We start from the raw sequence: 25,897 nt of genomic DNA on the forward strand, positions 1-25,897 counted from the left end.
TTTTTTTTTTTTTTTTTTTTCAGTGAAATATGAGGCAAAATAAATCAGGAGAGTGAGCTGACTAGCAAAATGTGGTAGGGAGTAAATTTGGAGATCAGGAATGTGCCATTAGTCAGTACAGGTCAGTCAGTGTGTAGGATTTCCTGAAGACATTTTTAGCCATTGGGGTAGGCATGCAACAAGTACAAATAACACACAACAGATGACACACTGTACCACTCATACGCAAGTGTCCTTTATTCATTCAAAAAGAATTTGTGTTCACTTACTCTTGGACAAGGCCTCTTGTATGCCTGATGGTATCAGGATGAACAAATAGAGGTGGTCACTGATAGTGTAGAGATTATATTCTAACATAGGGGAGACTTTTTGGACACCTTCCTTTCAAAAGACATAAGAATAATCTTAGCACCTCCCTATGTGAGGCTATCGCCAGGAGAGTGTAGTTCTGGAGGTACCAGCCAATGGTCTATGATAATCACACATAATAGAAAGCTGCTCTGTTGGCATCTCCCATATACTCTTTTGGACAGTAAAAACTCAACTTCGATGATGTTAAAAAATAGGACTTGCCGGGTGCGGTGGCTCATGCCTGGTATCCCAGCACTTTGGGATGCTGAGGTAGGCAGATTGCCTGAGGTCAGGAGTTCGAGACCAGCCTGACCAATGTGGTGAAACCTCGTCTCTACTAAAAATACAAAAATTAGCCGGGCGCGGTGGCAGGTTCCTGTAATCCCAGCTACTTGGAAGGCTGAGACAGGAGAATTGCTCAAACCTGGGAGGCAGAGGTTGCAGTGGGCTGAGACTGGGCCATTGCACTCCAGCCTGGGCAACAAGGACAAAACTGTCTCAAAAAAAAAAAAAAAAAAAAAAAAAGACTACTGTGCCTTGTCCATGGGTCACCAGCCCACTGGGGTTTATGCTGGGGCACAGGGTAGCCACCTCACTTAGCCACTGAAATGCAGACACACATATCTATAATGCCTCACTGAGCAGAAAAGAGCACCATAGGTAAAGATGTTTGTGTGCTCAGAGCATGAGTTTTAGAAGAGAGGAAATGGACAGTGGCGTATGCCCACCAGAGAGATCTCCAAGACCCCTGGTCTGGAACATGTGGAGTTAGCTGAGCAACGGACAACAGGAGGGGTGGGGGAGGGGTTGTTCCATATGGCCCAGTTGAAGAAAGGCACGAAGATTTTGTTTCCTCTCGCACAGTACAGTCCTGCATTATAGAATGTCCTTCATGATGTCGACAGGACCTTAACCAGGGGCACTGAAGCTGAAACTGAAAGAGAAAGTCATCAAGTATGGAAAATTTCTGAAAGATATGAGATAGACCCGGAAGACTAGGCAGAGACTCAGCCAGAAAGCTGGGTCTTTCAGAGGTGAAAGTAGCTTCATGCAGCTGGCATAGATCTGGGGCTAGTACCTGTGTCTGACGGTCTGCGTGTCAGGGAGAGCTGCTGCTCATGGACACAAGTTGCATCATCAACTGATTCCCTAGGGCCATGTCAGTGACAGCCTCTGTGAGAGACTCTGCCTCCTTCCTGTCTTCTCTGATGAAACTCCATGTGGTGTTGTATGAGGCTAGGAGGGTGCTTCAGACCTGGGCTCCCCAGATGAAAAATTTGAGGCTGGGGCTAGTGCCAGGTCAATCGTGTGTCAGGCTGGGGATGATGTTGCTTTTGGGGATAATTTTTCTCCCGAGCACATGCTGTGACATGGCTTCGGTATATTACTCTTCCTATGAAATAGTCATCCCAAAGCGGCTGATGGTCAGGGGAAGTGAAGACTCAGTGGAAAAGGCAACCTATTTGCTACTTATGCAAGGCCAGAAGCACTTGGTTCACCTGAAGGTGAAAAGAAGCCATTTTGTGAATAACTTTCCAGTCTACAGTTACCACAATGGCATCCTGGGGCAAGAATCGCCTTTCATCTCACATGACTGCCACTATGAAGGCTACATAGAAGGAGTGTCAGGTTCTTTTGTTTCTGTCAACACCTGTGCAGGTCTCAGGGGCATCCTGATTAAGGAGGAAAAATCTTACAGCATTGAGCCCATGGACTCTTCAAGACGGTTTGAACATGTGTTATACACCATGGCACATGAAGCGCGAGTCTCCTGTGGTGTCACTTCCAGAGACAGCCATGTGGTGTCCACTAGCTGGCAACAAGGGAGCAGGAAGCCTCATGATCTACAGGCGCTGTCCTACTTGTGGTCACACACCAAGTACGTGGAGATGTTTGTTGTTGTCAACAACCAGCGGTTCCAGATGTGGGGCAGTAACATCAATGAGACGGTCCAGAGAGTAGTGGATGTCATTGCTCTGGCCAACGGCTTCACTAGGGGAATAAACACAGAGGTGGTGCTGGCCGGAATGGAGATTTGGACCGAGGGGGACCTAATAGATGTCGCAGTGGACTTGCAAATCACACTCAGGAATTTCAATCGCTGGAGACAAGAGATGCTCTTCCGTCGTGCGAAGCACGATGTTGCCCACATGATCGTCGGGCATCATCCTGGACAGAATACGGGCCAGGCCTTTCTCAGTGGTGCCTGCTCAAGCGGTTTTGCGGCGGCTGTTGAATCCTTCCATCATGAAGATATGCTGTTGTTTGCAGCCCTGATGGTCCATGAGCTCGGGCACAACCTGGGTATTCAGCACGACCACTCGGCCTGCTTTTGCAGAGAGAAGCACTTTTGCCTCATGCATGAAAATATCACAAAAGAAAGTGGCTTCAGCAACTGCAGCTCTGACTACTTCCACCAGTTCCTTCGAGAACACAAAGGGGCCTGCCTATTTAACAAGCCACGGCCCAGGGGCCGCAAGCGTAGGGATTCTGCCTGTGGAAATGGCGTGGTGGAGGACACGGAGGAGTGTGACTGTGGTTCTGCCTGTCACCTCGACCCATGCTGTGATCCCACATGTACTCTGAAGGAGCATGCTGAGTGCAGCCATGGCCTCTGCTGTCTGGACTGCACTTTCAGAAGGAAGGGGTTTTTATGCCGTCCTACTCAGGATGAGTGTGACCTCCCAGAATATTGTGACGGTAGCTCTGCAGAATGCCCTGCAGACAGCTACAAGCAAGATGGCACGTTGTGTGATAGAATTCACTATTGCTCTGGGGGTCAGTGTAAGAACCCTGATAACCAATGTGTGAATATATATGGGTACCCTGCAAGATCTGCCCCGGAAGACTGTTACATTTCAATGAATACCAGAGGAGACCGGTTTGGAAACTGTGGCCATCCCACTGAGGATCAGCAAACATATGTTACATGTTCAGATGATAATGTATTTTGTGGGAAACTCATATGTACAGGTGTTCAATCCTTACCACGAGTCAAAGCTCAACATACAGTGATCCAGGTCCCTCATGACAATGACTGGTGCTGGAGCATGGATGCCGATAACATTACTGATACCCCTGATAATGGCAACGTGCACGTCGGCACTTCTTGTGCCCCAAACAAAGTCTGCACGGATTACTCCTGCGTTCATCACTCCATACTCCTGTATGACTGCAGACCGGAGGAATCGTGTCATGGGAAAGGAGTTTGCAACAATTTAAGGCACTGCCATTGTGGGTCTGGTTTTGCTCCTCCTGACTGTAAAAATCCAGGAAATGGAGGCAGTGTGGACAGTGGCCCTGCTGGTAAGCCAAGTGATGAAATTATAAGTAGAGAAGAAAATAGAAATCATATTGTTGGTCATGGTAATCCCCAAAGAGGTGACGTGAGTAATAATAAAAACAAAAGCCTAGGGAAGTTAGTGTACATAGTTCCCCTGTTGCTTTTAGCATTATTTGCAGGTCTAATTATTCTTGCCAGTATGGGAGCTAGAAAGGAGATATTACAGAGGTCACAAGGTGACACAGAAGGAACTCCAGAAGAGGTTGCACCAGAACAGAAACTAGGCAAAGGACAGGAAGAAGAGGCAAAAAATGAGTCGTCCAATAAAGCTAACAGCGGATACACTGGGTACGGAGGAGGCTCAGTACTTCAGAGATGAAGTGGGCATTTATGCTGCTGTACTTCTGACTAAAAGTCTGTAAAAATGTACTAATGTGGAAGGAGGGATTTTTTTTCTACTTTCTTCATTTTAGTAATTGAGTACATTTAGTAATTGAGTACCTATAATTTAAAATTATATGTAAGATAAACTATTTTTATGCGATCACATTTAATGAAACCATTTTAATTAAATTTTTGTTTTGAAGCATTCCTATCAATGTCTTGTCTTATTAGGACCAATTTTTGAGTTGCCTGTTTTTAGGTAATGCCATCTCCCATCTACTTTGTTTAACATGCAATACTATCTGCATATGTACATATTGCTTTTCTAGAATTTTATATCCCAATCATAACTACATATTATGTTACAAAAGTTGTTTATGTGATGTGTTGTTTTAATTTGCCCTGTGAAGTTTATTCATAAAATGATATTTTAACATAAAGCTACAGAAACGCCTATTTGTTGATAATATGTAAGTTAGGCTTTTTGTGACCTAATAATTGGGACTCCTAATGTTTGGGGGCTCTCTAGAAAAGGCTAGACCTGATCCAGGCCCTTCTCAAACTCTTAGTCCAGATACCTAAAGAATGGGAAGGCAACCTAGGCAAGATGCCCCTTGCTAAGATGCTCACTTCTTGTTTGAAGGATTTGTTTCTTCATTTTTTGTCTTAATAATTCTACTGAAGTTCATACTTTGTTTATTGATGATTGATAGGAACATCTCGAATTAGAAGTAACAGAATTTTCAGTATGGTAGTCATTTCTCTGTGAAGTAAGGACATAGTAAGTATAACAGTAACATTCTCCATTCTGTGCCAGGCCCAGTGCTAAACACCTTACATTCACTGTCTTCATTTAATCCTCCCGAATGCCCTGTGAAACCTCCAACTTGTACATGAGGAAACAGAGACTGAAGAGTTTGCTCTAGTGCTAGACAGTAAGTGGTGGGACCTGCATCCCTCCCCAGGAATGAGTGAATCTACTGCCTTATGAACCTTTTCCTTCAGTTTTTTAAGAAAAAGGCCAGGCACAGTGGCCCATGCCTGTAATCCCAGCAATTTTTAGGAGGCCGAGGTGGGTGGATCACCTGAGGTCAGGAGTTGGAGACTAGCTTGGCCAACATGGTGAAACCCCGTCTCTACTAAAAATACAAAAATTAGCCTGGAGTGGTGGCAGGCGCCTGTAATCCCGGCTGAGGCAAGAGAATCGCTTGAACCCAGGAGGCCAGGGTTGCAGTGAGCAGAGAGTGCCATCGCACTCCAGCCTGGGGACAAGAGCAAGACTTTGTCTAAAAAAAAAAAAAAGTGAGGGAAAAGACATGTCCTTAACTTCCCGGAACACGGCTTTATCTTCAGTGACTCTAATGAAACCAAAGCCGTACAAATAAATGTCGATCCTATCATGAACCTATGGCATTGTGTAGTCATTATGGATTAAAGTGTCTTTTCCCCTACTACATCCTGACAGATGGCTGGCAATAAGGTTGGCATCTTATTTAGCTTTGAGGGCCCAGCTCATGGTAGGTGCTCAATAAGTGTTGGCCAAGTCAATGACTTAACCAGAGCCAACCTCAAAATATGGGGGATTGCTAGTCTCTACGCATGGCACTTGCAAAATATTTCTCAGGTACAACAGAGCTACAGACTGAGCAAATGTTCTGTCTCAGGGAAGGTCCTGAGCATCAGTCCCCAAGCATACACTTGCCGAGCCTCTTTTCTAACTGCCTACTCTATGCGCGATAACAGAGCAAACCAAAGGATAACACCTGCTGTCTGCTTTCAAGAAGCTTATGTTAGTTACTCTAAGTGGAATAAAAACTTCAAAGCAAAATCCGAAACAAAGTTTTCAGTTGTGGATATGTGACTACAAGGAAAACAGGTAGGAAAACCAGGTCACAAGTTCTCAGGTCTGATTCTGATAATCAAATCCAGGATAAATTTTATGCCAAAAGATCAAAATTCACAGTGAGAGACCATGGTATCAGGCTGGGTGTGGGAACTCACGCCTGTAATCATAGCGCACTTTGGGAGGCCAAGGTAAGAGGATGGCTTGAATCCAGGACTTTGAGACCTGTCTGAGCAACATAAAAAAATTTACCAAGAAAATTTAAAAAAATTAGCTGGGCATGCTGGTATGCACCTGTAGTCCCAGCTACTTCAGAGGCTGAGGCGAGAAGCTCCCTTGAGCCTAGGAGTTAGAGGCTAAAGTGGACCACAATCGTACCACCACACTCCAGCCTGGGCAACAGAATGAGATTCTGGTTCAAAAAACAAAATAAAAAAGAAAGAACTCATGCTATCAGTTGGTAAGCACTTGAGAGTTTTGAGGACAAAAGTGAAACTGTGTAACTAAAGGTGTCTAGGCTCAGGTCTGTAATCACAGCATTTTGGGAGGCCGAGGCGGGCGGATCACCTGAGGTTGGCGCTTTGAGACCAGCCTGACCTACATGGAGAAACTCCGTCTCTACTAAAAACGCAAAATTAGTCAGGCGTGGTGGTGCATGCCTGTAATCCCAGCTACTGGGGAGGCCAAGGCAGGAGAATCGCTTGAATCCGGGAGGCAGAGTTGCGGTAAGCCGAGATCACACCATTGCACTCTAGTCTGGGCAACAAGAGTGAAACTCCATCTCAAAAAAATAAATAAATAAAGTGAAAATGCTGAAAAGCACTTGTACAGAGAACTTATACAGAGGGTTACAGAAGGGGTAACCCTCATAGTGGGCATGCTGATGGTGACTGTAATGAAAGAGAATGAGCATCACATATTTAAAGCATCAAGGGTAAGGGAATCACAATATAAATCATGATTTACACACAGGATGATTATTCTTGGCTGATTTAATAGAGCTCTTTAAGGACCAAAAGGCAAGTAGATAATTGGGAATCAATAAATAAAGCCAATACACGATTTCACAGCCTTGGACAAAGAAGTTACAAATTTTAGCAAACAAGGAATCTTTTTGTAATAGACTTTTAAGATTTTAGTTGTTTATCCTTATTTTTAGGGTTTGTAGCTCAAACCTTGTTGTAGCTCAAACCCTGTGAAGACCATGTTGAAGATGGGAAACCAAGATTAGAACAAGTGTTTGGTTATTGTTCTTTTGTTTTTGAGACAGGTTCCAGTTCTGTTGTCTAGGCTGGAGTGCAGTGACGCAATCATGGCTCACTGCATCCTCGAACTCCTGGGCTCAAGCAATCCTCCTGCTTCAGTTTCTCAAGCAGCTAGGACTACAGTCACATGCCTGTGACCATGCCTGGCTAATTTCTCTTTTTTTCTTTTTTTTTTTGTATTTTAGTAGAGACAGGGTTTCTCCATGTTGTCCAGGCTGGTCTCGAACTCCTGAGCTCAGGCAATCTGCCCACCTCGACCTCCCAAAGTGCTAGGATTACAGGCGTGAGCCACTGCGCCCAGCCAATTTTTATTTTTATTTTTTAATTTTTTTTAAAGACATGGGGGTCTCACTATGTTACACAGGCTGGTCTCAAACTTCTTGCCTCAAGTGATTCTCCTGCCCTGGCCTCCCAAAGTGCTGGGATTACAGGTATAAGCCACTGTGCCTTGCCTAGAACTGGTGTTTGAATAAATGTTCTCAGAAATGATGTTAAAAAATTGGACATGTTTGTAAACTCTCACATGAATTATAAAATGTCTAGAAACCCCAAACTCTAGCCATGAAGGCTGAGGTCCATTAGAATAGACTATTACAGGGAAGTGATCAGTTTTAATGTGGGCAGAGCAAAGAAGATATGGTAGGCCTGAAATCTCTGGGGTTCAAGGGGCAGCTTTCTGCATTATGTATGACTGTCTTTAGGAAGTACACTCTTTTGCCTCTTGCTGTTAATATCTGGGGGCTTCTGAGTAATGCTTGTACCTTCCAGTGACAACACAATAATATTGGTGGTCACATGTGACTCAGCCAGGTGCTACCCTAGGAGACTCTGGTGGTGACTTCTTGACGTTCTTTACCTGCCTTCTCTGGGCCAATCTTGTCCTATCTGTTCTCTCCTAGGCCAGTGGAGACCCAGGCCCTTCCTTTACTTCACCAAAGTATAGCCAAGCCCAGGCTCTAGATTTTTATCCTGACATGGAAAAAACATAGGGAAATACACTGTGGGAAAGAAAGAAATGGGAAGCTGCAGATATTAATGCTACTGGACAGCCCAGGGGTCAAGCCCTTCCCTGGGAAACTTGGATTGGCCCTCCCTCTCCTTGGTCCCAATCTGACATCTTTGCTTGTCCCTTCAGGAATACCTGATGAAATGTCTTCCTAACCTGGAGTCATACTGCACTCGCTTCTCTGGGGTTCAGTTAAAGAAAAAGTAAAGACTGACCTTAAACCCAGAGGACATTATGGCCTCACAGGGATGCAATTCTGCACACAATGAAGATTATCTCAATATCTCAAGAGTTATATTAGCTTGCCAAAAATAAATCAGCTTCTTCAGAGGTTGTAGTGAGCCAAGATTGTGCCACAGCACTCCAGCCTGGGCAACAGTGAGATTCTGTCTCAAAAAAATAAATAAAATAAATAAACAAATAAATAAGTCAACTTCTTTTGCTTACAAACTTAATTCCACAATAGCATTTTGGTATTGCCATTGGGTCAATGTGCCCACTGAAGTGTTTCTTCAAAATTAAGGGCAGATTTCTTCCAAGAATAAGGTTGCAATGTGCTGTAGCTTTAATATTAATACTGCTTTTGGACATTATCCTTGAAAAATGTTTGAGCTAGGCAGGAATATGAAAAAAAGACTCACTTATGGTGTTTAATAAAGATGTGAGTCTTACATAAGGAGGTCATGCCAGAATAAAGTGTAAGAGGGTGATATGGTTTGGATTTGTGTCCCCACCCAAATCTCATGTCCAATTGCGGGGGGTGCCTGGTGGGAGGTGATTGGATAATGGGGGCGGATTTCCCCCTTGCTGTTCTGTGATAGTGAGTGAGTTCTCATGAAATCTAATGGTTAAAAAGTGTGTCACACTTCTCCCTTCGCTCTCTCTCTGTCTCTCCTGCTATCATGTGAAGAAGGTCCTTGCTTCCCCTTCACCTTGAACCATGGCTGTAAGTTTCCTGAGGCTTCCCAGTCATGCTTCCTGAGAAGCCTGTGAAACTGTGAGTCAATTAAAACTCTTTTTTTCATAAATTACCCAGTCTCAGGCAGTTCTTTATAGTAGTCTGAAAATGGACTAACAGAGGATATTGGGAGGAATTTGTCAATGACAAAGCCATGGTGACTTCCCATAGTTAGGAAATATTTTTAAAAATATTTCAAAGGAGGGCTGGGTGTCGTGGCTCACACCTGTAATGTCAGCACTTTGGGAAGCAGAGGCAGGCAGATCACTTGAGGCCAGGAGTTTGAGACCAGCCTGGAAAACATGGTGAAAACCCGACTCTGCTAAAAATACAAAATATTAGCTGGGTTTGGTGGTGCGAGCCTGTAATCCCAGCTACTCAGGTAGCTGAGGCACGTGAATCGCTTGAACCCAAGAGGTGGAGGGTGCAGTAAGCCGAGATCACACCGCAGCACTCCAGACTGGGCTACAAAGCGAGACTCTATCTCAACAAAAAAAAAAATTCAAAGGAAAACATCATAGATGGAATCATGACTGACCAAGTGTCTGACACATCATGCCTGTTTCATTGCTATAATCTAATTAACTGGGTTCTCTAACATCCTAACTAAGATTCCCCAGACACACATTTGTCATCACAGTCTGGAGTCCAGGAACTTTAACTTCTTGCTCATTATCTACAGTTGAAAATGTAAACTCGGTGTGACACTGAAGGACAGTGAAGACTAGGACCCCCTGGTTGTTTCCAACTATTATGGTCTATGGTTTCTGAAAACAAGTATTTCCTCCTATCAGCATGCCTAACATGTCTGTCATAATCACATATCATGTCCATTTGCCACTCTGGATCAGATCATGGTCTTGTTTCCAGGGAATGACCTTACTCTTCCCTATTCCTATTTAGTTTAACCCTCACAGTCCCGGTGAGGCTCTTGAAACTGCTCCCACATATCTTTCTCAACTTTCTTTCCCAGATGAAATAAGGCTTGAGGATACTCATGGAAAGTGAGGCAGAACCTATAGAGGAGGCAGTCCGAAACAGACCATCAGGTGGTTGTTTTCTAGGCAACAGGGAGAATATATGCTTCTTTATTAAGTGAAATTTCCAGTTGGTACTGTGAGAGTGAGAAATATGTTTACTCATGAGACATGTTCTCAGAACCGCAATTCTGGAGAAATAGAAACAAAACCTTGTAAGAGACACACGAAATTTCCTCTGGTAGTGGATCTAATAGCCATGAGCTGGGTGTTGCAGACAATTTCACATGAAAAATAGAAATAAAAAAGGCATAGTGTCAGTGCTAAGGAACAGGAGAAAAAGCTCTTCCTCATGCCCTCCACTGCCATCCTATTTACCCACCCAAAGCCATCCTTTCTATTTCCATGAATAACTTATGTCATTATAAACAGGCAGAGACACAAATATAAATGCTAAGATTAAAGCAAAAAGACACCAATTAGTTATTTGGTTTAAAAAATAAGAATGGGCCGGGCGCGGTGGCACAAGCCTGTAATCCCAGCACTTTGGGAGGCCGAGACGGGTGGATCACGAGGTCAGGAGATCGAGACCATCCTGGCTAACACGGTGAAACCCCGTCTCTACTAAAAAATACAAAAAACTAGCCGGGCGAGGTGGCGGGCGCCTGTAGTCCCAGCTACTTGGGAGGCTGAGGCAGGAGAATGGCGTAAACCCGGGAGGCGGAGCTTGCAGTGAGCCGAGATCGCGCCACTGCACTCCAATCTGGGCGACAGAGTGAGACTCCGTCTCAAAAAAAAAAGTAAGAATGGGTTCCTACTTTGAGGTAACAGATATGTCGGGATTTATGGAAAGCTCCAGACATTCAAGTATCTCTTTATGGAAAAACGAAAACTGCTGCCATAAAATTATATAAGTATATCAAATCTTACAACTATGAAGGGTTTGAATAGAAAGTTTTATATTTTTACACTAATACCCTAAAATAAGAGCCTGTTCATCTTGTTCATCAGCTTTTACAAGAGCAGACAACTTCTGATTAGACTCAGTACATTGGCCATGTTTATAACCAATCTAAATACCTAAAAATGTTTTACGAAACAACTCAAGAGAAGAGATTTGAGACACCTTTCTTGAGCCCTCCAGGAGCTCTCTTCTTGCCTTGGATGCTAAGAACATGAGAACTATGTCAGCTCTGCATCTTGTGTTTTGCTAGCCTAATAAGTCCAACCAGGAAGATATTTTTTTAGAGCAAAAATGAACCTTTTTAAAAGGGAGAAAGTCATCTTTGTTCTAAATCAGGGGACTTCCATGTTCCACATTCTTAAGTAGCAGGTGTCACGTTCTCACTGCTTGGTCTTAAGACACGGAACTGAACTTCCTGAGACCTGGGTTTCTTCCTCAGTAAGATGCCACACAGAGTATTTGTGAGATGATCTAGTGCAGCGCCTGGCATACAGCCTGTGCTCAAATAAATGCTGATGGATCTCCAATCAAACACCATGACGAATATAGATTGTATTATTAATTGTGTATTGTTCAGCAACGATCAGATTTAATCACCATCAACTTATAATACTGAATTTCTCTGATATGGCATTCTGACCTACTATGTGATCATTTGCAAACATATTCCGGCTCTGCTACTATATAGCAAATGTCTGTGGGTTAGGAGCAAGGTTTGGTTAACTTGAAAATCACTGCTTTGGGCCCAGTTATGGCTAAGGCTGGCATGGACTTTCCTGCTTTCCTCAGCGCTTCACTCAAGACCATGGTGACATTAAAGCAATTTAGTTTCTTGGATCCCAAATCAAGAATCCTGATCTTTTGCCTCTTCTGACCCTGTCTTCTGCTCTTAGTGCCCAAATCTCCAGAGGAAATCTGTCGGCCCACACCAGGCCTTGACTGCCCAGATTTATACTTTTTAAAAGAAGTGCCATTGTACTGAGAGGCTTGCACCTGCTGTAGCTTCCTATGTTTTCATTCATTCATTCATTCATTCATTCATTCCACAACTCTGTACTGAGACTTTATTCATGCATAGTTCTAGGCACTATGGCATGTGGCAGTGAGTAAGACAAAGCCTCTTCCCATGAAAATTATAAACTTGGGTTGGGGCAGGTGAGCAATAATCAGATAACTACATGATGTGCCAAGTTTCATTATGTGCAGTGTAGTAAAATGAGCAGTGCAAGGGGATTGATAGTGATGTTAGGGTGGTGTGCTATATTAAACAGTAGTCACAGGGTCCTGTCTGATAAGGAGTCATTTGAGGAGAGACGTGTAGAAAATGAGGGGAAAAGCTCTGCAGGTATCCGCGGATGGGCAAACCAGGGAGAAGGAACTCTAGGCAGACGGTCCTAACACAGGAGCTTGCTCGGCACGTAAGAACAGCAAGGAGGGTCGGCACTTCTGGACAGAGTGAGCAGTGTGAAGAGCAGTGAATGAGGGCTGTGGGTGGACACAGGTCACATAAAGCCTTGGTAGGGAATGGTGTTTTTATTGCAGTGGAGATGGCAAGCATGGAAGGTTGTAGCATAGGAGTGATATGAGCTGAGACGCATGGAAGGAGTACTTCATCTGCTATATGAGGACCAGGCAGGAGAGGGCAATGGGCAATCCATTGTAGAAGCCAACAATGCTTAGCAGTGCCTGTGATTTGCCAAGCAGGAGATGTCAGAAGCTTGTAGGAAGGTGGTTGGAGTGGTACTGTGAGAATGGTTGGAATATGGAAATACTGTGTGATGGAGTTAAAGGGTTGGCTGAGAGAGCAGATGTAGAGTGTGAGATAAAGGAAGCAGAGCAGGATGGCTCCAGAGGCTTTGCCCCAAGCCACTGCAACAACGGAGTTGCCATTTACTAAGATGGGGATGAGTCTGGATAGAGCAGGTGTTGGAAGTGTTGACAGTTTGAGATGCCGGCTAAACATCAAAGCAGGCATGTCGGCTATGCAGTAAGATGACTGGGTCTGGATTTCAGGAGAGACATGATCAAGAGAAGTATATTTGAGAGCTGTCTATGCATCAGTGACACTTCAAGCCATGGGGAGTGGTTGACATTGCCTAGAGAGGGATTATAGCTAGAGAAGGGATCTGAGGACTGGGTGAGGACTTAGCTCTAGGGTATTCCACATGTAGTTGTTGCTACGAGGCAGTGGTGTCAGGAAATAAGTCAGAGAAAGATGGGACACAGAAAGACTGGACACTGTGGTAGAATACCAGCAAGGGATAGCTCTGTCCAGAAAACCAAGAAAAGAAAGTGTTTCTGGAGGGGTTTTCATGACAAACCCAGTTCAGCAGGAAATCCTCTTGGCTCTATGCTTAACATATGTCCAGAAAGTGACCTCTTACCCCATCCCCACTCTCCAGTGTTGTACAAGTCACCTTCAACTTCCTCCCAGTCAACTGTACAAGTCTTTAACTAGTCCTCTGCTTCCATTCTGACTGCCCTTATAGCCTGTTGTTCATCCAGCAGGCAGAGTGATTCTCTTAATGTATAAGGCACCTCACACTAATTTTTTTTAAAAAATGGAAAATGGGTCTTGTGGCCAGGCACAGTGGCTCACGCCTGTAGTTCCAGCACTTTGGGAGGCCAAGGCAGGCAGATCACCTGAGGTCAGAAGTTCGAGACCAGCCTGGCCAATGAGATGGCAAAACCACATCTCTACTAAAAATACAAAAATTAGCCTGGCATGGTGGTGGGCGCTTGTAATCCCAGCTACTTGGGAGGCTGAGGGAGGAGAACCGCTTGAACCCGGGAGGCGGAGGTTGTGGTGAGCCGAGATCACACCACTGCACTCCAGCCTGGGCAACAAAGTGAGACTCTGTCTCTAAATAAATAAATAAATAAATAAATAAAAGGGGCCTCACTATGTTGCCTGGGCTCCTCTCAAGCTATCCTCCTGCCTCAGCAAATGGTGTTCATGTTTGCATAAAGACAGGACTGAGTGTTGATCATGTGATTTGACAATGGAGTTATTCACTAGTAGCTTGTAGTAGAACACTTAGCTGGATAGGGGTGGAAGGATAAAAGCCTTATTCTACCAGAATCAATATAGAAAGGATGGGTCAATAAACATTTGTAAAGGTCTTCATCCTGATTAGTATTCACAGAAATGCGAAGCCTAGCTACAAAATAATATCATTGCATATCGCAAGCTTTGCAAAATTTAAGAGTCACACCACCAATTCTTAATGAGAGTGTGCAGCAGCTAGCGATTCCCAATCTGCTTTGGGAATGTGAATTGGCACATTCTTTTGTAATATGATTTATTATATTCTAGCTCACTGAAATTTTGCCTATCCTGTAACCTAGCATCTACTTCTAGGTTTATACTGTAGAAGGTCATATGCATTTGCATCATGTTACACAGACAATAATATTCACAGCAGCAGTGTTTATGGGTATACCCTGAAAGCAAAGGATAACAGATAAAGAAAGGATCATGAATCTTAAGGGATTCACACAGAGAAATACCAGTGTTGTGCTATGGAGAGGAATGAACTTTGGCTTCACACAATAATGTGGAGGCAACTTAAGTGAACTGCAGGATAAAAGAAGCCCCATAGAAAGTTGTACTTTTATGTATTCATATGAAGTCTAAAGACAGGTGAAATGAAACTACACGTTACAGGTTGCAAATTTAGAATGTGAAAGTACAAGAAAATGTGAGGAAGCTGTTACTTTACAAAAAAATCCAAAAGTAAAAAGTAGCCAGGCGTGTTGGCATGTACTTATCCTCCCAGGTACGTGGGAGGCTGAGGCAGGAGGATTGCTTGAACTCAGGAGTTCAGGGGTGCAGTGATCCACGATCACACCACTGCACTCTAGCCTGGGTGACAGAGCAGGACCCTGTGTCTCAAAGAAAAGTAACAATAAAAACAAAAAAGATCATGAGTATCTGTGCAGGAGGAGGAATTTGTAATTACAAAGGGGCACCTAGGTTACTGCTGTGGAGCTCAAAGTGTTGTTTGAACAAAATTATGCTTATATAGCTTTTCTATTTTTCATAATTCCCCAAAATCTACATCTATTTTTAAAATCAACATTTCAGTGAATGTGCAGTACTCCAGAATTTTAAAATGTTAAAAACAGATAATAGGTGATGAAGTATGGAGACAGCAAGTACGTATACTTTTTTTTTTTTGAGACAGTGTCTCACTCTGTTGCCCATCCTGAAGTGCAGTGGCAGGATCTTGGCTCACTGCAACCTTCAACTCCTGGGCTTCGGCAATCCTCCTGCTTCATCCTCACAAATAGCTGGGACTACAGGCACAAGCCACCATACCTAGCTAATTTTTGTATTTTTAGTAGAGATGAGGTTTCGCTATGTTTCCCAGGCTGGTCTCCAACCCCTGGCTCAAACGGTCCATTCACCTCACCAAAGTGATGGAATTACAGGTGTGAGTGATACCTGGTCAAGTATGTACTTTTTATAAAAGCCATTATAAAACAGAGGCAAGATCTGGATGGTTACTGGAGAGTGATGTGGGCTGAAAGAAGTAATTTTTTTAAGGTGAGGAGGTACAACAAATAAGAAGGTTGATCCAGTGGACAAACACATTTTTAAGATTAGAAGAGAGAAGGGCCCATTGTAAAAGCAAAGTTCATAAGAAATTGAAATTAAAGGAGACCTTACATAAAAATGAAATAACTGACCTTATATAAGACCATAGATGATTCATCCATTATAACAGGAAAATTTAGATAGAGGTGGATTCATCTGGGAGCAACATTTTCTTCTATTTTTTTTTTTTTTTTCAGTGAAATATGAGGCAAGAAGAAATCAGGAGAGGAGCTGACTAGCAAAATGCTGTAGGAGGTAAATCTGGAGATCAGGAATGTGCCATTAGTCAGTATAGGTCAGTCAGCATGTGGGTTTCCCTGAAGACATTTTTAGCCATTGGGGCAGGCATGCAACAAGTACAAATAACACACCACTGTACCACTCCTGTACCACTCATACCCAGGAGTCCTTTATTCATTCAAACATGGTTCTTTTTAATCTACTCTTAGACAATACCTCTTATAGACATGGTGGTATCAGGATGAACAAATACAAGTGGTCACTGAAAACATGGAGATTATATTCTAACACAGGGGAGATTTTAGGACACCTACTTTTCAATGAGCATAAGAATAATTTTTTTTTTTTTTTTTTTTTTAAAGACAGTCTCGGTCTGTCGCCCAGGCTGGAGTGCAATGGTGTGATCGTGGCTCACTGCAACCTCCACCTCCCAGGTTCAAACAATTCTCCTGCCTCAGCCTCCTGAGTAGGTGGGATTACAGGGACCTGCCATCACGCCTGGCTAATTTTTTGTATTTTTAGTAGAGATGGGGTTTCGCCATGTTGGCCAGGCTGCTCTCGAACTCCTGACCTCAGGTGATCACCTGCCTCGGCTTCCCAAAGTGCTGGGATTACAGGCGTGAGCCACAGCACCCAGCCTCATAAGAATAATCTTGGCCCGGCACGGTGTCTCACGCCTGTAAGCCCAGCACTTTGGGAGGCCGAGGTGGGTGGATCATGAGGTCAGGAGATCAAGACCATCCTGGCTAACATGGTGAAAACCCATCTCCACTAAAAATACAAAAAATTAGCTGGGCATGGTGGCGGGCACCTGTAGTCCCAACTACTCGGGAGGCTGAGGCAGGAGAATGGCGTGAACCCGGGAGGCGGAGCTTGCAGTGAGCCGAGATCGCGCCACTGCACTCCAGTCTGGGCGACAGAGCAAGACTCCATCTCAAAAAAATAATAATAATAATCTTATCACCTCCATATGTGAGACTATCCCAAGGAGAGTGTAGTTCTGGAGGTACCAGCCAATGGTCTATGATAATCACATATAACAGAAAGCTGCTCTGCTGGCATCTCCCATATACTCTTTTGGATAGTGTTACAATCAGAATTTAGAAACTCAATGTTGGCAATGTTAAAAAACAGGACTATGCCTTGCCCATGGGTCATCAGCCCACTGGGATCTATGTTGGGGCACAGGGTAGCCACCATACTTGCATTTTCCAACAGCCTGGCCCCTGAAATGCAGACACACATATCTATAATGCCTCACTGAGCAGAAAAGAGCACCATAGGTAAAGATGTTTGTGTGCTTAGAGATGAGTTTTAGAAGAGAGGAAATGGACAGTGGTGTATGCCCACCAGAGAGATCTCCAAGACCCCTGGTCTGGAACATGTGGAGTTAGCTGAGCAACGGACAACAGGAGGGGTGGGGGAGGGGTTGTTCCATGTAGGCCAGTTGAGAAAGGCATGGAGATTTTGTTTCCCCTCGCACAGTATAGTCCTACATTATAGAGTTTCTGGTCTTTTTGATAATACATCCCTCCATGATGTCGATAGGACCTTAACCAGGGGCACTGAAGCTGAAACTGAAAGAGAAAGTCATCAAGTATGGAAAATTTCTGAAAGATATGAGATAGACCCGGAAGACTAGGCAGAGACTCAGCCAGAAAGCTGGGTCTTTCAGAGGTGAAAGTAGCTTCATGCAGCTGGCATAGATCTGGGGCTAGTACCTGTGTCTGACGGTCTGCGTGTCAGGGAGAGCTGCTGCTCATGGACACAAGTTGCATCATCAACTGATTCCCTAGGGCCATGTCAGTGACAGCCTCTGTGAGAGACTCTGCCTCCTTCCTGTCTTCTCTGATGAAACTCCATGTGGTGTTGTATGAGGCTAGGAGGGTGCTTCAGACCTGGGCTCCCCAGATGAAAAATTTGAGGCTGGGGCTAGTGCCAGGTCAATCGTGTGTCAGGCTGGGGATGATGTTGCTTTTGGGGATAATTTTTCTCCCGAGCACATGCTGTGACATGGCTTCGGTATATTACTCTTCCTATGAAATAGTCATCCCAAAGCGGCTGATGGTCAGGGGAAGTGAAGACTCAGTGGAAAAGGCAACCTATTTGCTACTTATGCAAGGCCAGAAGCACTTGGTTCACCTGAAGGTGAAAAGAAGCCATTTTGTGAATAACTTTCCAGTCTACAGTTACCACAATGGCATCCTGGGGCAAGAATCGCCTTTCATCTCACATGACTGCCACTATGAAGGCTACATAGAAGGAGTGTCAGGTTCTTTTGTTTCTGTCAACACCTGTGCAGGTCTCAGGGGCATCCTGATTAAGGAGGAAAAATCTTACAGCATTGAGCCCATGGACTCTTCAAGACGGTTTGAACATGTGTTATACACCATGGCACATGAAGCGCGAGTCTCCTGTGGTGTCACTTCCAGAGACAGCCATGTGGTGTCCACTAGCTGGCAACAAGGGAGCAGGAAGCCTCATGATCTACAGGCGCTGTCCTACTTGTGGTCACACACCAAGTACGTGGAGATGTTTGTTGTTGTCAACAACCAGCGGTTCCAGATGTGGGGCAGTAACATCAATGAGACGGTCCAGAGAGTAGTGGATGTCATTGCTCTGGCCAACGGCTTCACTAGGGGAATAAACACAGAGGTGGTGCTGGCCGGAATGGAGATTTGGACCGAGGGGGACCTAATAGATGTCGCAGTGGACTTGCAAATCACACTCAGGAATTTCAATCGCTGGAGACAAGAGATGCTCTTCCGTCGTGCGAAGCACGATGTTGCCCACATGATCGTCGGGCATCATCCTGGACAGAATACGGGCCAGGCCTTTCTCAGTGGTGCCTGCTCAAGCGGTTTTGCGGCGGCTGTTGAATCCTTCCATCATGAAGATATGCTGTTGTTTGCAGCCCTGATGGTCCATGAGCTCGGGCACAACCTGGGTATTCAGCACGACCACTCGGCCTGCTTTTGCAGAGAGAAGCACTTTTGCCTCATGCATGAAAATATCACAAAAGAAAGTGGCTTCAGCAACTGCAGCTCTGACTACTTCCACCAGTTCCTTCGAGAACACAAAGGGGCCTGCCTATTTAACAAGCCATGGCCCAGGGGCCGCAAGCGTAGGGATTCTGTCTGTGGAAATGGCGTGGTGGAGGACACGGAGCAGTGTGACTGTGGTTCTCTATGTCAGCGTCACCCATGTTGTGATGAAAACTGTATACTGAAGGTGAAAGCAGAGTGCAGTGATGGTCCATGTTGTCATAACTGTAAATTTCAACCTAAGGGATATTCTTGCCGTCCTTCTAGTGATTCCTGCGACCTCCCAGAATTTTGCAATGGTACATCTGCAGTATGCCCCGACAACAGGCATAAGCAAGATGGCTCAAAATGTCATAAAATTTACCAGTGCATTAAAGGTAATTGTATGGACCCTAACAATCAGTGCAAACAAGTATTTGGATATGGTGCAAAATCAGCCTCACAAGAGTGTTACAATTCAATGAACAGCAAAGGGGACCGATTTGGAAACTGTGGCATTCCTACCAGTCCTGGGTCACAATATGTTCGGTGTTCAGATGGTAATACATTTTGTGGGAAACTTATATGTTCTGGGTTTACAGGCTTACCAAAAATCAGTCTCCAACATACAATGATTCAGGTCCCTCGGGGAGATGACTCATGTTGGAGCATGGATGCCTATACAAGTACTGACATTCCTGATGAAGGAGACGTGCACAATGGCACTTACTGTGCACCAAATAAAGTCTGCCTAAATTCCGCCTGCACAGATAAAACCCCAGTGATGTCTGCCTGCAACCCAGAAAAAACGTGTAATGGGAACGGAGTTTGTAACGATTTAGGGCACTGCCACTGTAATGAAGGGCATGCCCCCCCTGACTGTGTTACTGCAGGAAGTGGAGGTAGTGTGGACAGTGGCCCTCCTGGTAAGCCAGGTGGGACACCTTCAGGAGGTCAAAATCAAAAGATATCTAGTTCCAAACAGGAAGAACGTGCTGTAGACATGATGATATTATCATTCATTATACTTTTTATAATACTATTATTAAGTGTAATTACTTGCTTGATCTGCTTGCTTAAAAAATCACCAGAGGCTGCCCCAGCAGAAGCTCCTCCAGCAGTGCCTCCACCACCGGCCCCAGAAATAAAGCCAGAGGCAGCAGAAGTGGCCCCAGAAGAAAAAGAAGAAAAAGAAGAGGAGAAGGAAGAAGAAGAAGAAGAAGAAGAAGAGGAGAAGGAAGAAGAAGAAGAAAAGGAGGAGGAAGCATCAGATTCTTAAGATTAGAAATAGGGAGATGAAGCCAAGTATATCAAACTTCTCAAGCACTGAGTGGAAATGAGAGGTTTGGTGAAGTAGAAATAGATAGCTTTAGTGGCTCTGACTCAGATATACTAATGTGGAAGGAAGGATTCTTTCACTTTTATTATTCATTTTAGTAATTAAATTTACATTAATTTAATATGTCAAATATTTTGGTACCTTTTGCTTTTTCACATTTCATTGGAACCATTAACATGCATCTTTGGACATCAATGTCCTTGTCTTTTGGGGCCAATTGTTTTAGTCACCAGAAACTTTTTCAGGACATGCTGTCTTCTATTTGTTTGACATACAGAATCATATGTGCCTGAATTTATTACTGTCTCTGGAATTTTTATTTTAAGTAACAACTACCTATTATGTGAGGACAATTGTTATATGATTAGTTGTTCTAACTTGACCTATAAATATGCATTCATCAAAGGAAGAGTTTTTAAATCCAAAAACAAATAAAACCCTATTCATATTAGACATGTCTTCAGGTTCCACATGGTTTAGTTATTGAGTCCACTTTATTCTGGGGCACTGCGGGAGGGACTGTATCAAAGAAGAAAATCCTGATTGCTTGTTGGTTAAGAGGTCAGCATTGAGGTCACCTGCTTTCCAAATCTGGCAGATGTTTAATATGATATATGTATATTTGATTTATTATTTCCCAATATTTCTAGATGCTTCCTACAGCCATATTCCCTTTGTACCTAAAATACTTTTTATCTTCAAGGCCAGCTTTTTTTTTTTTTTTTTGAGATGGAGTCTCGCTCTGTCACTCCAGAGCGCTGGAGCGCAGTGCTGTGATCTCAGCTCACTGCAACCTCCGCCTCCTGGGTTCAAGCGATTCTCCTGCCTTAGTCTCCTGAGTAGCTGGGATTACAGGTGCATGCCATCACACCTGGCTTATTTTTGTATTTTTAGTAGAGACAGGGTTTCCCCACATTGGCCAGGCTGATCTCAAACTCCTGATCTACCTGCCTCAGCCTCCCAAAGTGAGGCCAACTTTCATAGCTTTTCTGTTTTACTAATTTCCCTGGGATGAACTTCATACTCCTCAGATAATTCATGGCTGATGAACATCACCTAGAGTTAGGAAACTGTGTTTACATTAATTCTATAATAGTATAGAGGCATCTACCACAGTGCTGACTATATGTATGAAATTAAAATATTTTTGGCCAGGCGCGGTGGCCTGTAATCCCAGCACTTTGGGAGGTCAAGGAGGGTGGATCACCTGAGGTCAGGAGTTTGAGAACAGTCTGGTCAGCATAGTTAAACCCCGTCTCTACTAAAAATACAAAAATTACCCGGGAGTAGTAAGTAGCATGCGCCTGTAGTTCCAACTACTTGGGAGGCTTGAAGTAGGTGAACTGCTTGAAACCGGGACGTTGAGGCTACAGTGAGCCAAGATCACACCACTGTACTCCAGCCTGGGTGACAAAGCGAGACTCTGTCTCAAAAAAAAAAAAACTAAAAATAAATATTTTTTCCTCTAGTTTTCGTTTAAAAAAATTATTCACATTAATAACTTGTTGACTGAATATCAGAAGGAACTTCTGTACAGGTAATAGAATTCTGGAGGTGGCAATTACTTCTCTGAGAAGAGAGCACAAAGAAAATATAATGTTAACATTAGGCCAGGCTCGGTGGTTCATGCCTGTAATCCCCACACTTTGGGAGGCCAAGGTGAAAGGATCACTTTCGGCCAGGAATTCAAGATCAGCCTGAGCAACATAGTAAGACCCTGTCTCTACAAAAAAAAAAAAATTAGCCGGACATAGTGGTGTGCACCTATAATCCCAGCTACTCAGGGGGCTAAGCCAGGAGGATTGCTGAGCCCAGGAGTTCGAGGTTGCAGTGAGCTATGATACCACCACTATACTCTAGCCTGGGCTACAGAGCAAGACCCTGTCTCAAATAAATAAAAAACATTCATTCTGTTCCAGGCACTGTGTTAAAGCAATACTTTACATTCATTGCCTTAATTTAATCCTCCCAACTTCCCAATAAAACTTCCATCTCGTATATGAGGAAACAGAGACTGAAGAGTTTGCTATAGAGGTAGCCAGTAAGTGGTAGGACCTGCATCCCTCCCCAGGAATGAGTGAATCTACTGCCTCATGAGCTTTTTCCTTCCGTTAAAAACAAAACAAAACAAAAAAACAAACAAAAAAAACTGAAGGGAAAGACATGTCCTTAATTGCCCAGAACAGAGGTGCTTCTTCAGTGACTCTAATGAAACCGAAGCCTTACAAACACATGCTGATCTCTGTCATGAATCTACTGCATTGTGTAGTCATTATGGATTAAAATGTCTTTTCCCCTACTACATCCTGACAGAATGGAGTGGCAAGTTGGCATCATTATTCAGTTTTGTAGGCCTAGCTCACTGCTCAACAAATGTTGACCAAGTGAATAATTTAATCAAATCCAACTGTCACAACCGTGGCAATATTTGTACCTTGAGAAGGATTTTTTTTTTCCCAAAGATGGTGTCTAGGCACGGTAGATGGTGGAATAGAAGGCTCCACCAATCATCCCCCTGCAGCAAGGACACCAACTTAACAACTATCTACACACAAAAAAGCACATTCATAAGAATTAAAAATCAGAAGGGATAACTGGACCAAACACAGCTGACACCTGCCAACAGAGGGAGCATTTAAACCAGTTCTAGCCAGAGGGAAATGATAGATCCCAGCACTGGAACTTGAGTTCCTGTAAGCCTCACCACCATGGGTTAAAGCGTTCTGGGGCCCCAAAGAAACTTGAAAGGCAGTCCAGGACACAAGGACTGCAAAACCTAGGTGGAGTCCTAGTGCTGAATTGGCCCCGAGACAGTGAACTGGGTGAGAGGGTGGTGGGGACATGACCTACTTTGAAACCAGCTGGAGTGGCTAAGAGCATCACCCCTCCCCCTTCACCCCAGGCTGCAAAGCTCACAGTTGTGAGAGACTCTCCTTCCCTCCACTTGAGGAGAGGAGTGGGAAAAGTGTGGAGGTCTTTGTCTTATATCTTAGATACCAGCTCAGCCACAGCAAGATAGGGCACTGGTCAGAGTTCTGGGGCCCACTTTCCAGGCCCTAACTTCTGGATGATAATACTAGACACACCCTGGGCCAGAAGGGAACCTGCTGCCTTGAAGGGAAAGACTCAGTTCTGGCAGCGTTCATCACCTGCGAATGGAAGAGCCCTTGGGCCCTGAATAACCAGCAACAATACCCAGGCACTACATCGAGGGCTTTGGGTGAGAGTCTGAGACTTGCTGGCTTCAAGTGAGACTAAGCACATTCCCAGCTGTAGTGGTTATGGGGCAAGACTCCTTCCACTTGAGAAAAGCAGAGGGAAGAGTAAATGGGATTTTCTCTTACACCTTAGGTACCAGCTCGGCCACAGGTGAGTAGAGTATCAAGTGGGCTAGAGTCCCCGATTCCAGGACTTAGCCTTGGACAGCATTTCTGGACCTGCCCTGGGCCAGAGGGGAGCCCAATTTCCTGAAGAGTGAGTCCTGGGCCAGACAGCATTCACCACAAGCTGATTGAAGAGCCCTTGGGCCTTAAGGGAACTTTGGCAGTAGTCTGGCAGTACTCCCCATGGGCCCATGGTGGCGGTGGCCACAGGGTAAGGCTTCTCTGCCTTTGGAAAGTGAAAGGAAGAGTGAGAAGGTCTGCATCTAGTGATTTGAGTGCCAGCTCAGCCACAGTACAAGAGAACATCAGGTAGACTTCTAAGGTTTTTGAATCTAGTCCCTGGCTGGCTCCTCTGGACCCACTCAGGGCCCGGGGAAACTCACCACCCTGAAGGGAAGGACACAAGCCTGGCTGGCCTTGCCACCTGCTGATTGTAGAGCCCCAAGGCCTTGAGCAAATATAGGTGGTAGTCAGGGAGTGGTTACAGCAGACATTGGGCAAGACCCAGAACTGTGCTGGCTTCAGGTCTGACCCAGTGCAGTCATAGTGGTGGTGGCCACAGGGGTGTTTGTGTCACTGCACCCCCAGTGGTGGCTCAGAACAGAGATAGAGACTCTGTATGTCTGAGAGAAATTAAGGGAAGAGAACAAGTCTCTGGCTGGCAATCCAGATTATCCTGGATCTTGCCTAAGACTATCAAGGCAGTATCTCTATGAATCTTCAAGAACCACAGCATTACTGGGCTTGGGGTGCCCCCTAAAGCAGATACCGCTTAGATTACAACACCTAAGTCCTTACAAATATCTGGAAAGCCTTCCCAAGAAGGATAGGTACAAACAAGCCCAGACTGCGAAGACTACAATAAATACCTAACTCTTCCATGCCCAGACACAGACAAACATCTACAAGTATCAAGACAATCCAAGAAAACATGACCTCATCAAATGCACTAAATAAGGTACCAGGGACCGATCCTGGAGAAACAGATATCTGACCTTTCAGACAGAGAATTCAAAATAACTGTCTTGGAGGAAATTCAAAGAAACTCAAGATAACACAGAGAAGGAATTAAGAATTCTATCAGATAAATTTAACAAAGAGATTGAAATAATTAAAAAGAATCAAGCAGAAATTCTGGAGCTAAAAATGCAATAGGCATACTGAAGAATGCATCAGTGTCTTTCAATAACAGAATTGATCAATCAGAAGAGAGAATTAGTGAGCCTGAAGACAGGCTATTTGAAAATAAACAGCCAAAGGAGCAAAAAGAAAAAGAAAAAAGGAAGCATGCCTACAGGATCTAGAAAATAGTCTCAAAAGGGCAAATCTGAGTTATTGGCCTTAAAGAGGAGGTAGAGAGAGAGATGGGGTAGAAAGTTTATTCAAAGGGATAATAACAGACAACTTCCCAAACCTAGAGAAAGGTATCAATATCCAAGTAAAAGAAGGATGTAGACCACCAAGCAGATTTAACCCAAAGAAGACTACCTCAAGGGATTTAATAATCAAACTCCCAAAAATCAAGGATAAAGGAGCCTAAAAGCAGAAAGAGAAAACAAACAAATCAGGCCAGGCTTCCTCAGCCACATGAACTGCCAGGGCTGGGGCTGAGAAAATCAATTATTTTTTTAATAAAAAAAGAAAGAAAGAAAACAAACAAACAAATAACATACAGTGGAGCTCCAATATTTCTGGTCACAGACTTCTCAGTGGAAACCTTAGAGGCCAGAAGAGAGTGGCAAGACATATTTAAAGTTCTGAAGGAAAAAACTTTTACCCTAGAATAGTGTATCTAATGAAAATATCCCTCAAACACGAAGGAGAAATACTTTCCCAAACAAAAGCTGAGGGATTTCATCAACATCAGACCTGTCCTACAAGAAATGCTTTCAAGGGAGCACTTCAATCAGAAAGAAAAGAATATTAATGAGCAATAAGTAATCACCCTGAAGGTACAAAACTCACTGGTAATAGAAATACACAGAAAAACACAGAATATTATAACACTGTAACTGTGGTGTATAAACTACTCTTATTTTAAGTAGAAAGAATAAATAATATACCAATCAAAATAATAACAACAACAACTTTTCAAGACATAGCACAGTAAAATATAAACAGAAACAACCAAAAGTGAAAAAGCAGAGGTATGAAGTTAAGGTGTAGAGTTCTTAGTTTTCTTTTTGCTTGTTTGCTTATACAAACAGTGTTATGTTGTTATCAGTTTAAAATAATGGGTTATAAGATAGTGTTTGCAAGCCTCATGGTAACCTCAAGCCAA

The 25,897-nt window shown here is 43.9% G+C and overlaps 3 protein-coding genes across 16 annotated transcripts in view; 2 read left to right on the forward strand and 1 right to left on the reverse strand.

The window, feature by feature from the left end:
• TMEM116 (transmembrane protein 116) overlaps positions 1-25,897 on the reverse strand; it is a 109,189-nt gene that overhangs the window by 4,404 nt on the left and 78,888 nt on the right. For 7 of the 14 annotated variants that reach the window (XM_074007911.1, XM_074007910.1, XM_074007913.1 and 4 more), the window contains one exon: positions 867-1,285. The exons of 3 other annotated variants lie outside the window; for them this stretch is intronic. In XM_074007911.1, coding sequence (XP_073864012.1) covers positions 986-1,285 — 300 coding nt within the window. In that variant the 3' untranslated portion in view covers positions 867-985. Of the gene's footprint in view, positions 1-866; positions 1,286-25,897 lie in introns of those variants that run through there. 4 more of the 14 variants (XM_065525265.2, XM_065525264.2, XM_074007921.1 and 1 more) reach the window with 1 other exon arrangement.
• On the forward strand, positions 1,201-4,225 carry LOC102129634 (disintegrin and metalloproteinase domain-containing protein 1a). The gene has a single exon (XM_045365981.3). The coding sequence runs from the start codon at positions 1,509-1,511 to the stop codon at positions 4,011-4,013; it is 2,505 nt and encodes an 834-aa protein (XP_045221916.2). The 5' UTR covers positions 1,201-1,508; the 3' UTR covers positions 4,014-4,225.
• On the forward strand, positions 16,773-20,268 carry LOC102127164 (disintegrin and metalloproteinase domain-containing protein 1-like). Its single transcript, XM_015453406.4, has one exon. It carries the CDS (start codon positions 17,672-17,674, stop codon positions 20,171-20,173), a length of 2,502 nt encoding a protein of 833 aa, XP_015308892.3. The 5' UTR covers positions 16,773-17,671; the 3' UTR covers positions 20,174-20,268.

Source organism: Macaca fascicularis, chromosome 11, assembly GCF_037993035.2.
Source record: "Macaca fascicularis isolate 582-1 chromosome 11, T2T-MFA8v1.1".
Lineage (NCBI taxonomy): Eukaryota > Metazoa > Chordata > Mammalia > Primates > Cercopithecidae > Macaca > Macaca fascicularis.